Raw genomic sequence first — 18,371 nt, forward strand, 5'->3', positions numbered from 1 at the left:
ATTATCCCTGTCTTGCAGAAGAGGAGCCTGAGGCCCTGCAGTAGCAGAGAGTGGGCCCATGTGGCACAGCCAGGGAGCATCGAGCAGGTTCTCACCCAGGCCGCTGTGCCCATGGACACTCAACCACTGCATTCTCCCGCCTCCCCAAAGACACACTGCTCTGTGAGAGTAGCCATCTGCCGACTTACTGTCACCTATTCACCTGTCTACTTCCGTTACTTGATCCTGAGCTCCTTACAGGCAAGGTCACATTTTTATCCTCCTTGGTTCCTGCGTGTGATTAAACAGTAACTAATGATAATAGCAGCAGCTTTCAGCTGATCACCCTTGCCAGGTCCTGTGCTAGCTGCTTAACAGCATAAGTCTGCTGAATCCCTATCACTTTCCTTTGAGTTAGGTCCTATTAACCCTATTTCTGTCCTTTATTGAGCCCATCTTTGCATGAAATGTTCCCTTGGTATCTCTAATTTTCTTGAAGAGATCTCTAGTCTTTCCCATTCTGTTGTTTGCCTCTATTTCTTTGCATTGATTGCTGATGAAGGCTTTCTTATCTCTTCTTGCTATTGTTTGGAACTCTGCATTCAGATGCTTATATCCTTCCTTTTCTCCTTTGCTTTTCACTTCTCTTCTTTTCACAGCTATCTGTAAGGCCTCCCCAGACAGCCATTTTGCTTTTTTGCATTTCTTTTCCATGGGGATGGTCTTGATCCCTGTCTCCTATACAATGTCATGAACCTCTGTCCATAGTTCATCAAGCATTCTATCTATCAGATCTAGTCCCTTAAATCTATTTCTCACTTCCACTGTATAATCATAAGAGATTTGATTTAGGTCATACCTGAATAGTCTAGTGGTTTCAGAGATACCAAGGGAACATTTCATGTAAAAATGGGCTTGATAAAGGACAGAAATGCTATGGACCTAACAGAAGCAGAAGATATTAAGAAGAGGTGGCAAGAATACACAGAAGAACTGTACAAAAAAGATCTTCATGACCCAGATAATCACGATGGTGTGATCACTTACCTAGAGCCAGACATCCTGGGATGCGAAGTCAAGTGGGCCTTAGGAAGCATCACTACGAACAATGCTAGTGGAGGTAATGGAATTCCAGTTGAGCTATTTCAAATCCTGAAAGATGATGCTGTGAAGGTGCTGCACTCAATATGCCAGCAAATTTGGAAGACTCAGCAGTGGCCACAGGACTGGGAAAGGTCAGTTTTCATTCCAATCCCAAAGAAAGGCAATGCCAAGGAATGCTCAAACTACTGCACAAATGCACTCATCTCACACGCTGGAAAAGTAATGTTCAAAATTCTCCAAGCCAGGCTTCAGCAATACGTGAACTGTGAACTTCCAGATGTTCAAGCTGGTTTTAGAAAAGGCAGAGGAACCAGAGATCAAATTGCCAACATCCGCTGGATCATGGAAAAAGCAAGAGAGTTCCAGAAAAACATCTATTTCTGCTTTATTGACTATGCCAAAGCCTTTGACTGTGTGGATCACAATAAACTGTGGAAAATTCTGAAAGAGATGGGAATACCAGACCACCTGACCTGCCTCTTGAGAAACATATATGCAAGTCAGGAAGCAACAGTTAGAACTGGACATGGAACAACAGACTGGTTCCAAATAGGAAAAGGAGTACGTCAAGGCTGTATATTGTCACCCTGCTTATTTAACTTGTATGCAGAGTACATCATGAGAAACACTGGGCTGGAAAAAGCACAAGCTGGAATCCAGATTGCCAGGAGAAATATCAATCACCTCAGATATGCAGATGACACCACACTTATGGCAGAAAGTGAAGAGGAACTAAAAAGCCTCTTGAAGAAAGTAAAAGAGGAGAGTGAAAAAGTTGGCTTCAAGCTCAACATTCAGAAAACTTAGGTCATGGCATCCGGTCCCACCACTTCATGGGAAATAGATGGGGAAACAGTGGAAACAGTGTCAGACTTTATTTTGGGGGGCTCCAAAATCACTGCAGATGGTGATTGCAGCCATGAAATTAAAAAACACTTACTCCCTGGAAGAAAAGTTATGACCAACCTAGATAGCATATTAAAAAGTAGAGACATTACTTTGCCAACTAAGGTCCGTCTAGTCAAGGTTATGGTTTTTCCAGTGGTCATGTATGGACGTGAGAGTTGGACTGTGAAGACAGCTGAGCACCGAAGAATGGATGCTTTTGAACTGTGGTGTTGGAGAAGACTCTTGAGAGTCCCTTGGACTGCAAGGAGATCCAACCAGTCCATTCTGAAGGAGATCAACCCTGGGATTTCTTTGGAAGGAATGATGCTGAAGCTGAAACTCCAGTACTTTGGCCACCTCATGCGGAGAGTTGACTCATCGGCAAAGACCCCGATGCTGGGAGGGACTGGGGGCAGGAGGAGAAGGGGACGGCAGAGGATGAAATGGCTAGATGGCATCACCAACTCGATGGAAATGAGTTTGAGTGAACTCCGGGAGTTGGTGATGGACAGGGAAGCCTCACGTGCTGTGATTCATGGGTTCGCAAAGAGTCGGACACGAATGAGTGACTGAACTGAACCCTACTGTACAAACAAGTAAATTGAAGCTGAGAGAAGGTAGGAGGCTTGCCCAAATGCTGTCACTGGTACAGGAGCCCAGGTCTGCCTGCCCCATTGGCAGTGCTGGGGCCTTCAACCCCCCTCCTCCACCACTGGACTCCCTCATTACAGGAACTGAAGAGAAACCACACTGGAGATCTGAGAGCCCAGTAACCCAATCGCTGCAAAGTACTCGGAAATCCAGAAGTGAAAACAAGATTTGATACAGTCATGGTGAGAACCCTCTGCTGTTTGGAGCAAGGAGGGCAGTGCTCTCTTATTAATCTATTAATTAATTCCACACACTTAGGACATATCTACTGTGCGCCAGGCCTGGGAGAAGTGGAGGGGAAGGAGAAGCAAGCCAAATAAGGTCCCCAAACAGAGAAAGCCCCATTCCAGTAGTACGCGTGACTCGTGCTAATAAGCAGAGAATTACAACCTGAGAAAAGGAAGGGAAACTGGTTCTAGCAGAGCCAATAAGAAAAGAGGGGCTGAAGAAGCAGTGCCTGAGCTAAGCTTTGACTGTGTGACTGGAGGAAAAGAGGCTCAGCTATCTGCCCACAGGAGATCTGGAAAGTGGATCCTGGACATTGCGGCTCCTTGCCTTTCATCCTCAGCACCCCTGCTTCCTGTCCTGCCGAGGTTACTCAGCCACAGAACCTCGGAGGGCATGATGGTCGATACGCTGTCCTCAAGGACACAAAAGGCAGCAGCTCACACACAGAGGTAGAGGTAAGTTCTCTGGGCAGCAGGGAGGCGGCCGAGGTATCCCTAGGGCACCCTGGGCAGTGACTCACGTTTCTCTGTTGACTGCATGGTGTGGAAGAGCGTCAAGGGCCTCTCACTGCAGGATGGCGGTTTGGAGTCACTGCTCTTCTTCCGAGACAGGTGCAGTTGGGCATTGGTGAGGGGCGTGTCTGGCACGGTGTTAAATATCTGCAAAATAGTTTCATAAAAAGGTTACACGCTAATGTGAACCCAGAAGAGAGCACAAGTCCAGACCTGTATGATTAAAATGTCTAGTGGGGTCTAAGAATCAGCAAGAAGATAGAAAAAGACCACCAGCATCTGCTCAGGACTCTATTGTAAGCATCTCTAGGAGCTGGCAGGAAACAGTTTCCTTTGGAAGTACACCCCAAGGTCAGGAACCATCCACTTCCACTTCCCACCCGCTCTGTTATCATTTGCATGGATCTTCTTTCTGTTGTTCTCTCCAGGGCCAATGGAAAGTAGCCACTGTCTGTGGAAAGGACTTAAAATTTTTTTGATCACCTTTATCTAGAACTGATTAATCAAAATCACTTTCCTGTTCTTCACTGCCCATGAGTCTATTTCCCAGTTCTTAACAACTGCTTCACAATTTTCTGAAGATGTAAAACATGCATTTAAATGACATCAAAGAAGCCCAGAACAGGGCATCATTTTCTCATCCTCAATCATCTCTAGCTGGACCATCTTTTCTACTTCACAATTTTCTGAAGATGTAAAACATGCATTTAAATGACACCAAAGAAGCCCAGAACAGGGCATCATTTTCTCATCCTCAATCATCTCTAGCTGGACCATCTTTTATACTTCAGCAGCTTTGTGTTATTTTTGAGCTGAAAAAAAAAAAAAAAAGGCTGTTTTCCCCAACTCTTGATGACAGAAGTAACACACATGCTACAAACTGTTTGGAAAATATAGAAAAGCTTCAAGAAGAAAACAGAAAGACTTTCCCAATTCCACTATTTAGAGATAACCACTGTTAGTTAGCATTTGAATTTTATTTTCACATGAGCTTTTTTGTTTTAAGCTTTCATTGCAAAAAAAAAACCAAAACAAAACAGATCCATGGTAAAAAAAAAAAAAGTGAGAAGAAAATGACATAAAATTCATGACAATGTTTGTCTTTTTTCCTACAGATCCAAGTATGACAGAATTATTATAATAGCTACCACTTACATGGTGCTCACCATGATTACAGTCACCACCCTGCAATGCTGGCTCCCTAAGGACCAGTCACTGCATGTGTTTTCCATGTAGCTCACTCACTTCTGAGTGACCCTGAGCATCAGGTACTGTTCTCATCATTTATAATGAAGGACTGAGGCAGAGAGGTTAAACTGCCACAATTACAAATATAATTACAGATGATAACATAGAAAACCTGTGTCCCTAGTTTTCTAGATTTCTTTTTAAGTGCATATAATAACAACAACACTAATTCATTCACCCTGGAAAGATCTTTTGAGCATCTCCTTTCTACCAGCACTCTGGGTACAGCAGTGCTTGCCAACATGCTTCCTGTGGTTTAGAGTCTGCATCTAGCAGCTGTGATTTACTGAGTATCGACCACGTCAGGCACCATGTCAGGCACCACCTCAAGTGCTTTGTATGAGTTATCTCACTCAATGTTAAAATACACTTCTCCATAATTGGAATCCTATTCTTTTTACAGTTTTGTATCCTATATGTTTCTTCTAACATTGTATTGTAACATTTCCCCCTTCATTAAAAAAATCTTCAAACCTTATCCTTCTTGGCTGCATAATATACCCACTATATTAAGACATCAACATTTATTGACCCATTTATTATCATCTCATACTCTGGAGTCTTCTGGATCTTCTGTTTCCCAATAATCACAAGTGATGAGAGGAAAGTGGGGGCACCTCCATGCCCCTCACCTATGGGTGGCTCTAGACACATGAGAATCTTTCCCACAGTTTTCTCTCCTTTGTGCATGCATTAAAAAGCAGAAGTCAGAAGCTGAGATATAGGAAGCCAAGTCATAAGAATGATAAGAATTTCAGCCAAAACAGCTGCTCTCCATGAGTTGGCAGGTCTTTGGGTTCCAATGATGCCAGCCAGCTGGTTCAGTCAGTCTCCCTTCCAAACACAGCTGTCTGAAAACAGCATTATCATATTTTCCCCAAGGGACTGAATTTTCCACAAAATAAAATGAATCACTACATAGCTGAGTTCATCTGGGGTGAAGATGTAAGGAGAGAAGGGAACTTAAAGCAAAAACAACAAAACCCCCTAGCTTCCAGAGGAGCCTGAACCCCCAAAATAAGTACCAGTGCCACACATGTCATCAGGCTCCTTCTGAGGATCTTTGAGGAAAGAAAAGAGAAACTATGGTTGTTGCTGAAACTCAAGGACCACAGTGCTAAGACCTAAGCACAGACCTAAGAAGCTATCTTCCACTTCATTCTGTGCCCAACAATCCACCCAGGGCTGCTCCTAGGTGACACTCTGTGCACCAATAACACTGGCACTTGCTCCTATATATGAGTGTTTGCACCTGCCAGTCACTGTGCTAGGTCAACTCAGTGTAGCCAAGCAGGATGACCATTCCACAAGGAGAGATTTCCTGAACCACATGGCCCAGCAGGAGAGGGGCTTAGATGGAACCCTAGACCTGCAGTTTCCAACAACTCCCCTCCCCACCTCCACAGCAGTTCTCAGCATTCAGCTCATCTTCTCCAGCCAACCTACACTACCAAAGCCGGGGCCCAAACCCACAAATACAGATTTCAACAAATAATGATGTCTCTTAACACCCTTCTGCCTCTGGCCTTAAGTACAGCATGTTCCTCAATTTCAAGCAAAAAATATCTGAAAATGAATTCAAACTAAGTGATAGGCCCCCACCTCCTCTGTCTGGCTTCCAAATTTTGTCTTTCTTTTCCTAATGAGCTACTGAGAATGAGATCCTCGCACAACCACAATAAGAAAAACGATAATGCATATGCAGCATTTCCATTTCGACTGTCACCAGAAAAGTGAGCATTTCCTCTTTCCTAAAAACTGTACTAGATGCTAGAGAAACAAAGAAGAGTGAGTCGTAAGGAAGAACTATGGACTTAAACAGAGGGGTGGAAAACTGCCTCCAAAACTGTGTTTATACACTGATAAATAGGAGGAGACATGGGAATTACATTCTGCTTACTGGCTGTTCTCTCTAAAAGGAAAGCTATTAGAGCGTACTAGAATCAGTTCTAGAAGACGGAGATTTTCTCCATGGGCCAGAGCTATAGTGCTAAAGTCTAGCTCTCTGGGCCTCAGTGCAAGCCAGGCCCGGGCTTTTGAAGAACTTGGACAGGGCTATTTTCAGGATCAAATGGACACATGTGCAAGTGGCCTGCTATGAAATGTGGAGTGCCAGACACAGGACTATCATCATTATTATTACACATGTTTATTTCTGAGGCACGAGGGCACTTCTGCAAATCTGACCAACTCAGAACAGAAGATACAAACTTTCACTAAGGAGTCTGGGCAATCATTCCCCAAACTGCTGTTGTTCCTTTAACTCTGAAACTTGAATACATACAAGTTGTTTAAGGCTGCTCACTGTTGAGCCAACTTCTCAGCCAGGCCAAGAGATGCCTGTGTGCTAAAAGTGAGCTGGAATTCTAATGAGAATTCGAATGATTCACAATTTTGCTGTTATTCCAATCCTAATTTGTTTGGAAGGGATGACTTTAAGAGAACCCTGTGCAGTTTCCTTCATTCTGATGAGTAGAATCAGTGTACCAACTTCTCTGCCGAACAATGGAAGTATGAGCTCACGTAATCTCTGAGCAATGGATTTATGGGGGTCTACCAGGTAGCTAAGCAATCTACTCGTCTCACAGAGACTTTCCAAATTAACACAAAAGCAGGGAGGGGGGGCAAGGTTTATTCCATACCCCAAGTGTCCCATTAATTCTGTTCAAATTTACAAACGAATTCTGACTTAGGAATGCCTTAGAAATAAAAGTTATTAGGAAGGCTCTAAGGGGGTCACAAAGAGTCGGACATGACTGAGCGACTGAACTGAACTGAACTGAACTGATACAGCAAATAGGTAACTAATAAGAACCTACTGTATAGCACAGGGAATGTTGCTCAATACTCTATAATGAGCTATATGGGAAAAGAATCTTAAAAAGGGTGGGTATATGCATAACAGAGCAGAAATGCAACAATGTAAACCAACTAGATTCCAATAAAAATTAATTTAAAAAATAAACCTAAACATCATCCTAAAAATAAATATATAGGAAAGGAATTTACTATCATTTTATGGGGAGAAAGTAAACAGGCACTGGAGCCATATAGACTCGGGTTCAAATTGGGGAAAAGCCTTAACCCCTCTGAGCTGTTTCCCTTCCATAAATGGGAATCTAACACCTATCCTGCAGAGATACTGAATAGTTAATGCATATTAAATGCTGAGCACAGAACCTGATAAAGAGTGGGCAGGAGGTAGAGTTAGTGTAAAGGACAATAAAAATATCCAAAGTTTGTTGAGTGCTTATCATGCTGTTATTCACATGGATTATCCCAGGACTTGAGCTTCCCTGGTGGCTCAGACAGTAAAGAATCTGCCTGCAATGCAGGAGACTAGGGTTCAATTCCTGTGTAGGGAAGATACCCCGTAGAAGGGAATGGCTACCCACTTCAGTATTCTTGCCTGGAGAATTTCATGGACAGAGGAGCCTGGTGGGCTATAGTCTGTGGGGTGGCAGAGAGTTGGACACAACTGAGCAACCAGCACTTTCACTTTCTCTCAAGATTTACTATTATCCTTGGGGCTTCCCAGGTGGCGCTACTGGTAAAGAACCCACCTGCCAACGCAGGAGACACAGGAGACGTGGGTTCAGTCGCTGGGTTGGAAAGACCCCCTGAAGGAGGGCATGGCAATCCACTCCAGGATTCTTGCCTGGAAAACCCCATGGACAGAGGAGCCTGGTGGGCTACAGTCCATGGGGTCGCAAAGAGCTGGACACAACAGAAGCAGATGTTAAGTTAAGCATTGTCATCTTATAGGTGAGACTCATTGAGACGAACTGATTTGTTCAAGGTCACATGGATGAGTACAGTTGGACTAGGACTTAAGACAGCTTAGCTGGACTGTCAGGGTCTTAATCACCTGTGGCCTTTATATCTGTTATTAATTTGAGAGACAAAAGACAAATGCAAAGATCATAGTTCTGGGGTCTGATGGCTCTGATTTTAGTCACTCACTAGCTCTGTGACTTTGAACAAGTTATGTAACTCTGACCTTCAGCTGCTGCATCTATAAAAACTCCTGGGACTGAGCTGAGGACAGAAGCACCTAACACAGTTTGACACTCAGTGCCCAAAAGCCATGACTGCATCCAGTAAAAAAAATATAAGAAGGAAAATAACTGGAAACTCAACAATGAATTATCTGCAGAGGATTTAATTTATAAGTGCAAATTTAATTACTGTTCTTTGCAAAACATCGATCTCAAATGCTTACAGCAATGTTAGAATTTGCTGTTCTTTCCCCTTGTTGTCTACAAAATTCAAATTTCACTGCTGCCCCCCCGGCCCTCCCTTGGGCCCATCTCAACACTGGAGACCATTGACACTTGTGGGATTTATTCTTAGCCACGTCACATATACATCTTTATACCTTTTCTAATTCCACCTGTAACATGCTTCTGCAATTTACAAGGATTAGGAGCCTCCTCATAATGTGTGTGGTCTACTCTTTATTACGTGCTGTGATCTTTATGGGAGGAAAATTAAGTAATGATGAAGAGTTCCTGGTCTGTAACTGAAAAGTAGCTGAGACAATGAATCAATGACAGAGGCCTGGGATTACAAGACAAAAGAGAAAGGCTTCTAGAGAGAGAAGACTAAGCAGTTTTCTGAGACATGGTGCATCAGGGTTTCAAGTAATAAAAAATAAAAAGTTATGGGCTTATTTAATCTGAAGAGTGTCTGCTTTGGAGATGGAGGATTAGGCCTACACATACCAGCTAACACACTGCCCGCTCTTTCTAACAACAGGCTGTAGAGCAGGATTGCTCAGGGTACGGCAAGCCATAAACCCAGTGCCTTTCTTCTGGAAAGCCAGGCAAGTCTTAGCAGGGCTTATTTAATATAATAGTTAAGAAGCCAAATTCAGAGGCTACAGGCACAGAGAGGTTTTTTAAGGACAGTTGGAAGTCCAATGTCCTGTTGATATCAGCATTTTGGCCCAGAGAACAACAATTTGGAAAGTAGTTTGTGGAGTTTTATTAAAAGTCCCTCAAAAGGAGCCAATTCCATTTAGTAACTGGCCATATATATCGCCAGCCTGGGTAACCCATGGGAGGCTGTGATTTTCCCTATCTCCAAAATGATTCCATTTCCTATTATCTTTGCTGACAGAGAGGAATTAGAGTGTAACATAACAAAGCTCCATCGTTACTTGAGAACCATTAAAGAAGCTTCACAATTCAAATATGCTTGGTTTTTCTGGGGCTTTACTGGTGGGGTGGTGGGGGGAATACACATGTTCAGATCCACAACCTGTAAAACTAAGGAAGAACAGTTTACATGGCATTAGACACAACAAAAGAAAAAAGGTCTGTGACAGAACCATTCTGGCCCACTATATAAGTAATTCCAGCTTATTTCTAGACCTAACTGGATAGAACCAAAAAGAAGATGGCACAGTGGGAAAGAATCCACCTGCCAATGCAGAAGACACAGGAGATGCAGATTCGATCCCTGGGTCAGGAAGACCCCCTAGAGTAGGAAATGGCACCCACTTTAGTGTTCTTGCTTGGGAAATCCCATGGACAGAGGAACCTGGCAGGGGACAGGCCATTGGGTCGCAAAAAATCGGACAGGACTGAGCACGCATGCAAAAAGAAGGTCCTCAGGGACCAATGTAGGGAAAGGTAACAACAACAACAACAAATCAATGAGCAAATGAAAAAAGCCATGGCCATGAGACACAAGATTAGCTTCCCAAGCAGGCCACAGTGACAGGGGTTATCTCCATGGAATAAAGCGTCCAGGTATTCTTCATCATCATCATCATCGTCCATTCTGCATATCAACAGCTGCTTGAAATACCAAGGAAATGAAATACAATTGCCCAACACTGGTCAGCTGACAGAATCTATTGAAATCAACTGTATTCTATTAATTGATCTACATTTTGTGTACAAACCCCAACAATGAATGCAATAGATGTCAATGCCACCAATATTTTGTTAAAAGCAGATCAAGGCAATTCAGTGGCCCAAATCAACTCAAATCAAGACAATCTTGAAAGAAACTCTATCATTTTAATGGAAATGCAAGGTTGTTTAGGACCTGCTGCTTTTACACTAGATGTTAAGTGAGGCCATCTATATTTGCTCACTCTTTCCCTTGACTGACTATAAGATTAAAAGTTAACAGGTATGCAAAAGGGGCACTGATCTTTGGGCTCTTCTGGGAATTAACAACTCCAAGCTCAACTCTCCTACCTCTTCAAAGCCAACTGATGGACTGGAAAAAGAATCACGGTAACTTACTTTGTACACCATCAATAGGCATTAAAAGGGGCAGAGTACTGAAAAAAGCACAAGGTGCCTGGGCACCTGTGCACACCCACGTCCAGCTTCATATGCAGGAACCTTTTTGAGTGTTACAGCCAAAAGAAACACCATGGACTGCTCAAGAACAAGCCAGTCCCATCCTACTAAATATATGTCAGAAAGTAATGGGAAGATGAACACATACATATAACCTGAGATTTCACGTTTGACCAAAACTCTGAAAAGGTGGCAGTTTGATTCTTGACAAGGTTGTTCTTTCTAGACATTTAAAATTTTCAAAGTCACTGGCAAGGTAACCTTTAAAAAGAGAAATGGAACAAACTTTGTAAGAAATTGCAGAATTTCTGGGCTTTCAGGTATCTTGAACAATGACAGCATTTAGTATTTTGAAATCGTAACTAGACGCATATAAATACTGGTAACTTTCACTATAACCCCAACTATGGGCCTAATTGATGTCTTAAGGTGACAAGGTATGAGCTGTTTGACTTAAAACAATTATTACCTCAAACAAGCATGGAAACAGCCAAAGTCTTTTCCCTCTGAACTTTCAACTCTGAAATCTGACCACAAAAAGAGCCAGACTCTCAAGTCTGTTCTTTAGCTTTCATATAAACCATGCTGAGTACAGGGTATGGAGTTGCTGATGGGAAATGATGCCATGAGCTAGTATTTCCCTTCGGGAAGTCTGGCAAGACAACTCAAATAAAAGCCATTAGGATCCTACCCTAGCCTATAATAAGTAAAGGCTATAGGTTAAAGGTTACAGTCTCTGAGTAAGACTTTTAAAATATATAGATCCAAGTTTACAACAGTATGATCAACTCTATGGTTTTGTTATTTCTCTAACGAGTGATTTTGATATCAGCAACCAAAGTACAATCTAGTTCTGCTTCAGGGATGTCTTTCTCAAGTGCTGATACAATCATTTCACCCCTCTACTTGGAATCCCTGAGAGCTCCCATTTTTCTGGAGCAAATGTCAACCTTTTTCCCATAGCTTTCAAGACCCCTGACAGAGGGGCTCAATCCAACTGTCTGGCATCATCTCCAACCACTTGCTAACATATAAGCCAATATGCTTTCACAGCCATGTTGTTGTAATACATACGAGTTGATTAATGTTCCTCTGGAAGGCTGTCCCCACTGTCTCCACTGTTGCTCTGCCTACAAAACCTCTACAGGCCAGTACAAGCTGAATGAAATTATTTCTCCTCAGTGGTACCATATAATTCAGTCATTTGATTGAATGTCACTTAGCAAACTGTATTATGGTAAGTTATATCCTGAGAAAACAAGAAAGCCATTGGAAAAAAGATCCTGTCTCATTTAATCTTTGGTTAACAGTAGATGTTCAATAACTGCCATCATTAGAGATTAACAAGAATAGATTTTAGTAGCTTGAGTTGTGAAAGGAGTCCTAAGTTCAACCTTAGTTCCTTTCCTAACAAGTTGTTTCTTCAACTCTCTGGACTTCAGGTTCAAAATCTATAAAAGAAAGCTAACAATATTGGCCTTATAATGTTGCTATGGAAAGTAAATGATATGATAAATATATGGCTGCTTACCACAATGTCTTGTGAACAATAAGCTGTAAGTAAAAGTTAGCTATTAATATCACTATTCTTATTACTGCTAGACTATGTAGATTAAAAAGACCCATTACCTTTAACTGAGCAAATAAATCAGTATGTATTACCAGCATGGAAAAAGAACAAGTACCATGAAAACCCATGCATAATCTGTATCTTCTAGCTTTTTCCTCTCTGCTTTCACTTACTGTGGGATATCTATTTGGTACAAATTGTTTCAAACATTGCTCCCCTACCCAGGGCTGTGCAGGAGGTGAACAACAAAGTTTCTGGAGCATCACAACAAGGTATGTAGTTAGTGAACTTAATCTGACCAAATCATGTCTGTGAGAAACACATCATGAAGGCTCCCACGAACAAGAAACAGGTTAAGTTCTCGAGATGAGATGATGATGCTAAGCAGGGGATGTTTCTAGACAAATAGGTGTTGTCTTGAGGCTGTGCAGATGTGCCAGAGATAACATAAAGGAGTCCAGGAGTTCATTTTAATTTTTAACGCTTTGTCTGAATGTCTAGTGTTAATCCTCAGTAAACAACGAGAGAGTGGGAGGCGGAGAAGAGGGGTGGACAGTAGAGAGGCAAGGCCCTATGCATGAAAAAATATGTTTAATAAGGAAAAAGAAACTGAGTTTTCTCATCAGGAGAAAATTCTCCCTCTCTTCTAAATGTCAATTTTAAAGACAAAGCTTTCCATTTTAGACATTAATGAGTCAGTACTCCATACCGAGGCTCACAAAGGGTATGTGAAGACTGAATGTGCCACTATTGCCAAATGTTGGATGCTCCCTGGCCATGTAAAAACGGCAATACTGAGGAGAAACAGAAGAGCATTTTCCATAAGACCTGCTGAGGAGTTGCACCACTAATAAGAAAAGGAAGCTACATGGGAACCTGCCAGTGATGGGGAGTGAGGCATTCTGGGAGATGGTCTGCAAAGACAGCAGCCCACAACTCCTCCCACATCTGTGTGGGCACACTGCTCTTCCCATGGTGGGAGGTGGGGGGTTCTCTTTCCTGCCCCTTCAGTGTGGCTGGACTTGTTGCTTTGACCAAGAGAATCCAGTCAAAGCAACACTTTGTCTATTCTACTCTAGGCCTAGAACTTCTGAGGCCTTGCGGCTTCTGTGCTTGTCCTTTTGAAAGTTTGGCCTAGACTATTAAATGATGATAGAGCAGGTGGAGAAAGAGGACAGTGGAGGAGGACCAAGGTGTCCCAGCAACAGGTGGCACCAAGGTCCCAGACATGTGGAGTAAGGCCGTCCTGGATCTAGCAGCTGCGCTAAAACCACTTGAGCAGATGTGATATAGAACACAGGTGAGCCCTCCCCAAAGTTCTGGTACACAGAATTGTGAGCAAAAAATTATTGCTATTTTATGTCACTAGGTCCGCAGATGATCTGTTACAAAGCGATAACTGAAAGACACATCTTATGGTTCCCCCCACCAAGTGGCTCCAGCAAGGTTATGTGCCTGGGTTTCTATACCCTCTCTCTGTGCTGTCTTTCAATACTTATTCCTGAGCCCCTCTCAATTTTGTTCCAAGGCACAAACTACACATCCTATATAAAATGCCCATAACAACATGGGAGAGGGCATTATGCCTCTAACTGGGGGACATACACTTAAGACCCGCATGACGGCTTGTTTCAACCAAGAGGACATATGCTATCCAATGCCTGTCGGGGGATAGATTGAAATGATGCTGTTAGCACTTCTTCATCTGGTGTTTCAGGATTTTGTGCAACTTCTGACAACAAAGTTAGAAAAGTGGTCACTCAAGAGATTTGTGTGTGTTTATGCTTCTAGAAAATTATAGCCAAGCCTAAGGGCTTCCCTCATAGCTCATTTGGTAGAGAATCTGCCTGCAATGCAGGAGACCCGGATTCAATCCCTGGGTCGGGAAGATCCCCTGGAGAAGGAAACGGCAACCCACTCCAGTAGTCTTGGCTAGAGAATCCCGTAGACAAAGGAGCCTGGCAGGCTATAGTCAGTGGGGTCGCAAGAGATTGACACGACTTAGCAACTAAACCACCACCACCAAGGGAATGCTCATTAAATACTGTTAACTAACATCTCCATATTGTGAATTTTAAAGAAAGATGACAATATTTATCTGAGGACAAGGTCTGTTGATGAATAAAATTGAATTCCTTTGGCAGTAAATTCATCCAAACCATTGTCTCCAAAGCTAAGGGATCTCAGAGCATGAGTTCCTTGAGGTGAACATCACAGGCTTCCAAAGGAGACTAACACAGCATCTGCTGACTTTATACCAGACCAGGCCTGAAGCAACATTTGCAAAGGAGTCAAGCTGCCTTAGTCTAAGTTGTTCTTATCAGAAAGGCAAGCCTGATGAATGTTTAAGACTTTCTCCCCAGAATCATGTACAAACACAGGTCTTGCACATAGCTTTGGCCCATCACAGACCCCAGGTTAAAAACCTCTATCAGGGTGGCACGGGAGCTCCCTCAGGACTGGAGACACACACTCCACGGTAGCCTTCATCCCAAGAGTGTGTCCACTGACACTCCTGCACCGGCTCCCACAGGAACATAAATCTCACTGTGATTCATCCCACTCTCTGGCAGAAACTAATGAAAAAGAACATATAATAAAGCACTGCAATGCTCTTTTAATATGTGCCTCACCAGATACACAGTAGAGAGGAACATAATTTATAATCCAACATATCAGATGAGTATTTGCACCAGTTCCTGCCCATATAATTGCAGGCCTGGCCCTGCATTTCATATTTCATTTCTATTTCTGCATTTTGCGCTCAAGTGGGATGGTGCTTGTTGACACAAGTCTCAATAATGTTATTAGCAGTATCCAATCTTTTTCCTATCATGTTACTTTTTAATGTTTCCTGGCTTTGAAGGCCCAAAGACACCAAAAATTATTACAGTTCAAAACCTACTAGATGCTGCCTGCTATAAGCTCAGACATGAAACATAATCAAAGTACTTACTCCTTAGAGCTCTGTCTTAATATTTAATATTATTTATTTGAGAAAATATTATGTTTAAAAATTATTTTGAGCAAGGGGGCACATGTGATACTCATAGATGTATTTATGCTCTATCTTCAGAGAAATCTGTTCAGACTGCTGAAAAGAATAGTTTACAGTTAGTGATACTCCTTGTTAGATTCTTGGCTAAGACCTTTAATAAATCACCTTATCTCACCCCTATAACAAACCAACTGAAGGGATGTGGCTGACTGGTCATCAAACGTCTTTCCCTTTGCTCTGCATGGTTAGGGGCTTTCCCAGTCTTCCTTGCAGTTAGCAGTGGCCACATCACTGAGTTCTGGCCAATGGAAAGTGGAAGAGAATAAGGAAAGCATCCTCTGGGTTTGGCTCACATAATCTTACACAATCTACCACGCCCTCTCATTTCCCTCACCAAACGGCTGATTGTAGAGATCTGCAGAACAGAAGGCAGAACTACAAGAGAGAAGGAACCTGGATTGCTGAATCACTGTGTAGGATCCAACCAACAGAATACCCCCAGTGAACTGGTATGTGAGGAAGACAGAGATTACTATTGTCCTGAGTCACTGATTTGGGGGGTTATTTGTCACAGCAGTCACACTGTACTGAAAGTATTTTTATGAGCATAGAGAGGATGAGTAATATGTTCATGGTCACACAGCTGACAAGAGGTAATAAATTTACATCCAAGTGGTTTGCTTTTAGAAATCATGCTATTAACTTGTTTAGAAACATGTTATTCAATTATATTTCCTTTTTACAAGTTCATTTTACTCATACAGAACATAATCATCTATACCTGACTTACTATATATGAAGGAAGTGGCTAGACAAAGTCCAAAGGTTGAGACAGAGAGAAGATCATTTCTTCAAGTAAATTATCTGACCTCAGATCTTTTTATTAACCATGTAACAAAAAGCTATGCTGTCTACACAATTTTCCAGGATACCTCAATTACTCCGCAAAAGTCTATATTCAGAGGTTCTTTAGTAGTTACTAATGCTGTGTAATAACTTACCCCTACCCCCACACTTAGTGGCTTGAAATATTTAATATCTCTCCCACTTTCAATGGGTCAGGAATTCAGGAGAGGCTTAGCTCAGTGGTCTCTTATGAGGCTGTACTAAAGGTGTTGGTTGGGGCCACATCATATGAAAGCATGACCAGGGCTGGAGGAGTCACTTCCAAAATAACAGACTCACATGGCTGGCATGCTGGTCTGGCTGTTGGCAGGCAGCCTCACTTTCTCCCCACTGGGCTGTGTGATCATCCTCACAACATGTGGGTTGCTTCCCCCAGAGTGAGAAAATCCAGACCATGGCAAATGCTACCAGGTCTCAGGACTGGTCTCCAAAGTCAAGTCCGTTACCGTCACAGTTTCTCATTATCAATTCCTACTGATCACACTGGGATCAGTATTGATCCCTTATTCACAGTTGACGAGAACACACAAGGCGCTGAATACCAGGAAACAAGGGTCACCGGGAGCTAGTCTGGAGGCCAGCTACCATCCATTCACCCAACATGCATGTACTAAGCACATACTGAAGAACTATGGGAACAAAATAGCCCAAATTTGTCTGCTTTCATGATACATATGTTCTAGAAGAGGTGAGAAAGACAACAGATGTAATCAACAAGTAAATTATATACAGTATACTAGAAAGTGCTAAGAGATGTGGAGAGAGAGAAAGCACCCTCAGGGGCAGGGGAGTGCTGGAGTTGGAGCTGTCCACAGTTTCACTTAGAGAGATATGGGTGGGCCTCACTCAGGCTTGAAGGAGTTAGAGTGTTTCAGGCACCACAAACAGCAGTCACAGAGGCCTTGAGGTGTGAGTGTGTGCCATGGGCAAGGAACAGTGAGGCGGTCAAAGTGGCTGTAGGCAGGAGCTGGAGGAGAGGGCTGCAGGAGATGACATGAGGCAAGTAGCAGAGGGGAGAGCAGAGGCTGTGGAGGACATTCCAGGCTCCTATAAGAGCTCTGAGTTTCACTCTGAAATGTGAAGACACTGGACAGTTCTTAGCAGACAACTGACATGATGTGATCTAACACTAAAAACATCTCATTCTGGTGGCTGACATCAGAACAGACAGGCCAATGGTGGAGGCAAGGAAACAAATTAGGAGGTTCCTGTATAAACCCAGACAAGAGCTGATGATGGCTTATGGTATTGTGTTGTCAGTGCAGGTGGTTAGTGGTCAGATGCTAGATTCATTTGGCAGGTAATCTAGCACAATTAATTCACCATTCTAGGTAAAGTTTTTATTTAGGATTTCATTATATCTCAGCACCCTGGACTGTCAAATGGTGCCCTAAGGGGCCTTGCAGATGCTGAGAAGATTCATAGGGATTTGCTACCAGAAACTGAGGTGGAACAGACGGGTGCATGCTGCTTTCTGTCCCCGTAGCCCAGTTTTTAAGGGCAGCTGTGTTGATATACATCATTAGGCAGGGGTGAGGGCAACCCTCTTAAGACAGACTAGAAACTTCAGTGCCCTAAAGGAAAAAAACTGAGTATGTACCCAACCACATACACAGTGTAAAACAATACAGCATTTATAAAATTATAAGGAAACTATATTAGGAAAAATATTTGTAATGCACATGAAAATCGTTTACTATCCCTAATATTTACAAACTCAAAAATTCATAGGAAAAAAAAGAAGTAAAAAAATGGCTAAAAGCCATTTTCAAAATGAGGCTCCAAGTAGTACCTCCTTCATCAGATAGTTGTGAGGTTAAAAGGACAACATATATAAAGTGCTTAGCACAGTTCCTATTACAAAAGAAATGCTCATTCTGTTGCCCACTGCTACCACCACCACAACCACCACCGTAGTCACTGCTGCCATCCCAAGATGACTACCATCACCACCACCATCAGCAACT

General features: G+C 42.7%; 1 protein-coding gene across 4 annotated transcripts in view; it reads right to left on the reverse strand.

Annotated features, from left to right (window-relative positions):
- Positions 1-18,371, reverse strand: part of ARHGAP26 (Rho GTPase activating protein 26) — a 479,720-nt gene that overhangs the window by 91,086 nt on the left and 370,263 nt on the right. For all 4 annotated transcript variants that reach the window (XM_040239820.1, XM_040239819.1, XM_040239822.1 and 1 more), the window contains exon 19: positions 3,371-3,509. In XM_040239820.1, coding sequence (XP_040095754.1) covers positions 3,371-3,509 — 139 coding nt within the window. The remainder of the gene's footprint in view (positions 1-3,370; positions 3,510-18,371) is intronic.

Source organism: Oryx dammah, unplaced genomic scaffold (genome assembly GCF_014754425.2).
Source record: "Oryx dammah isolate SB20612 unplaced genomic scaffold, SCBI_Odam_1.1 HiC_scaffold_5, whole genome shotgun sequence".
Lineage (NCBI taxonomy): Eukaryota > Metazoa > Chordata > Mammalia > Artiodactyla > Bovidae > Oryx > Oryx dammah.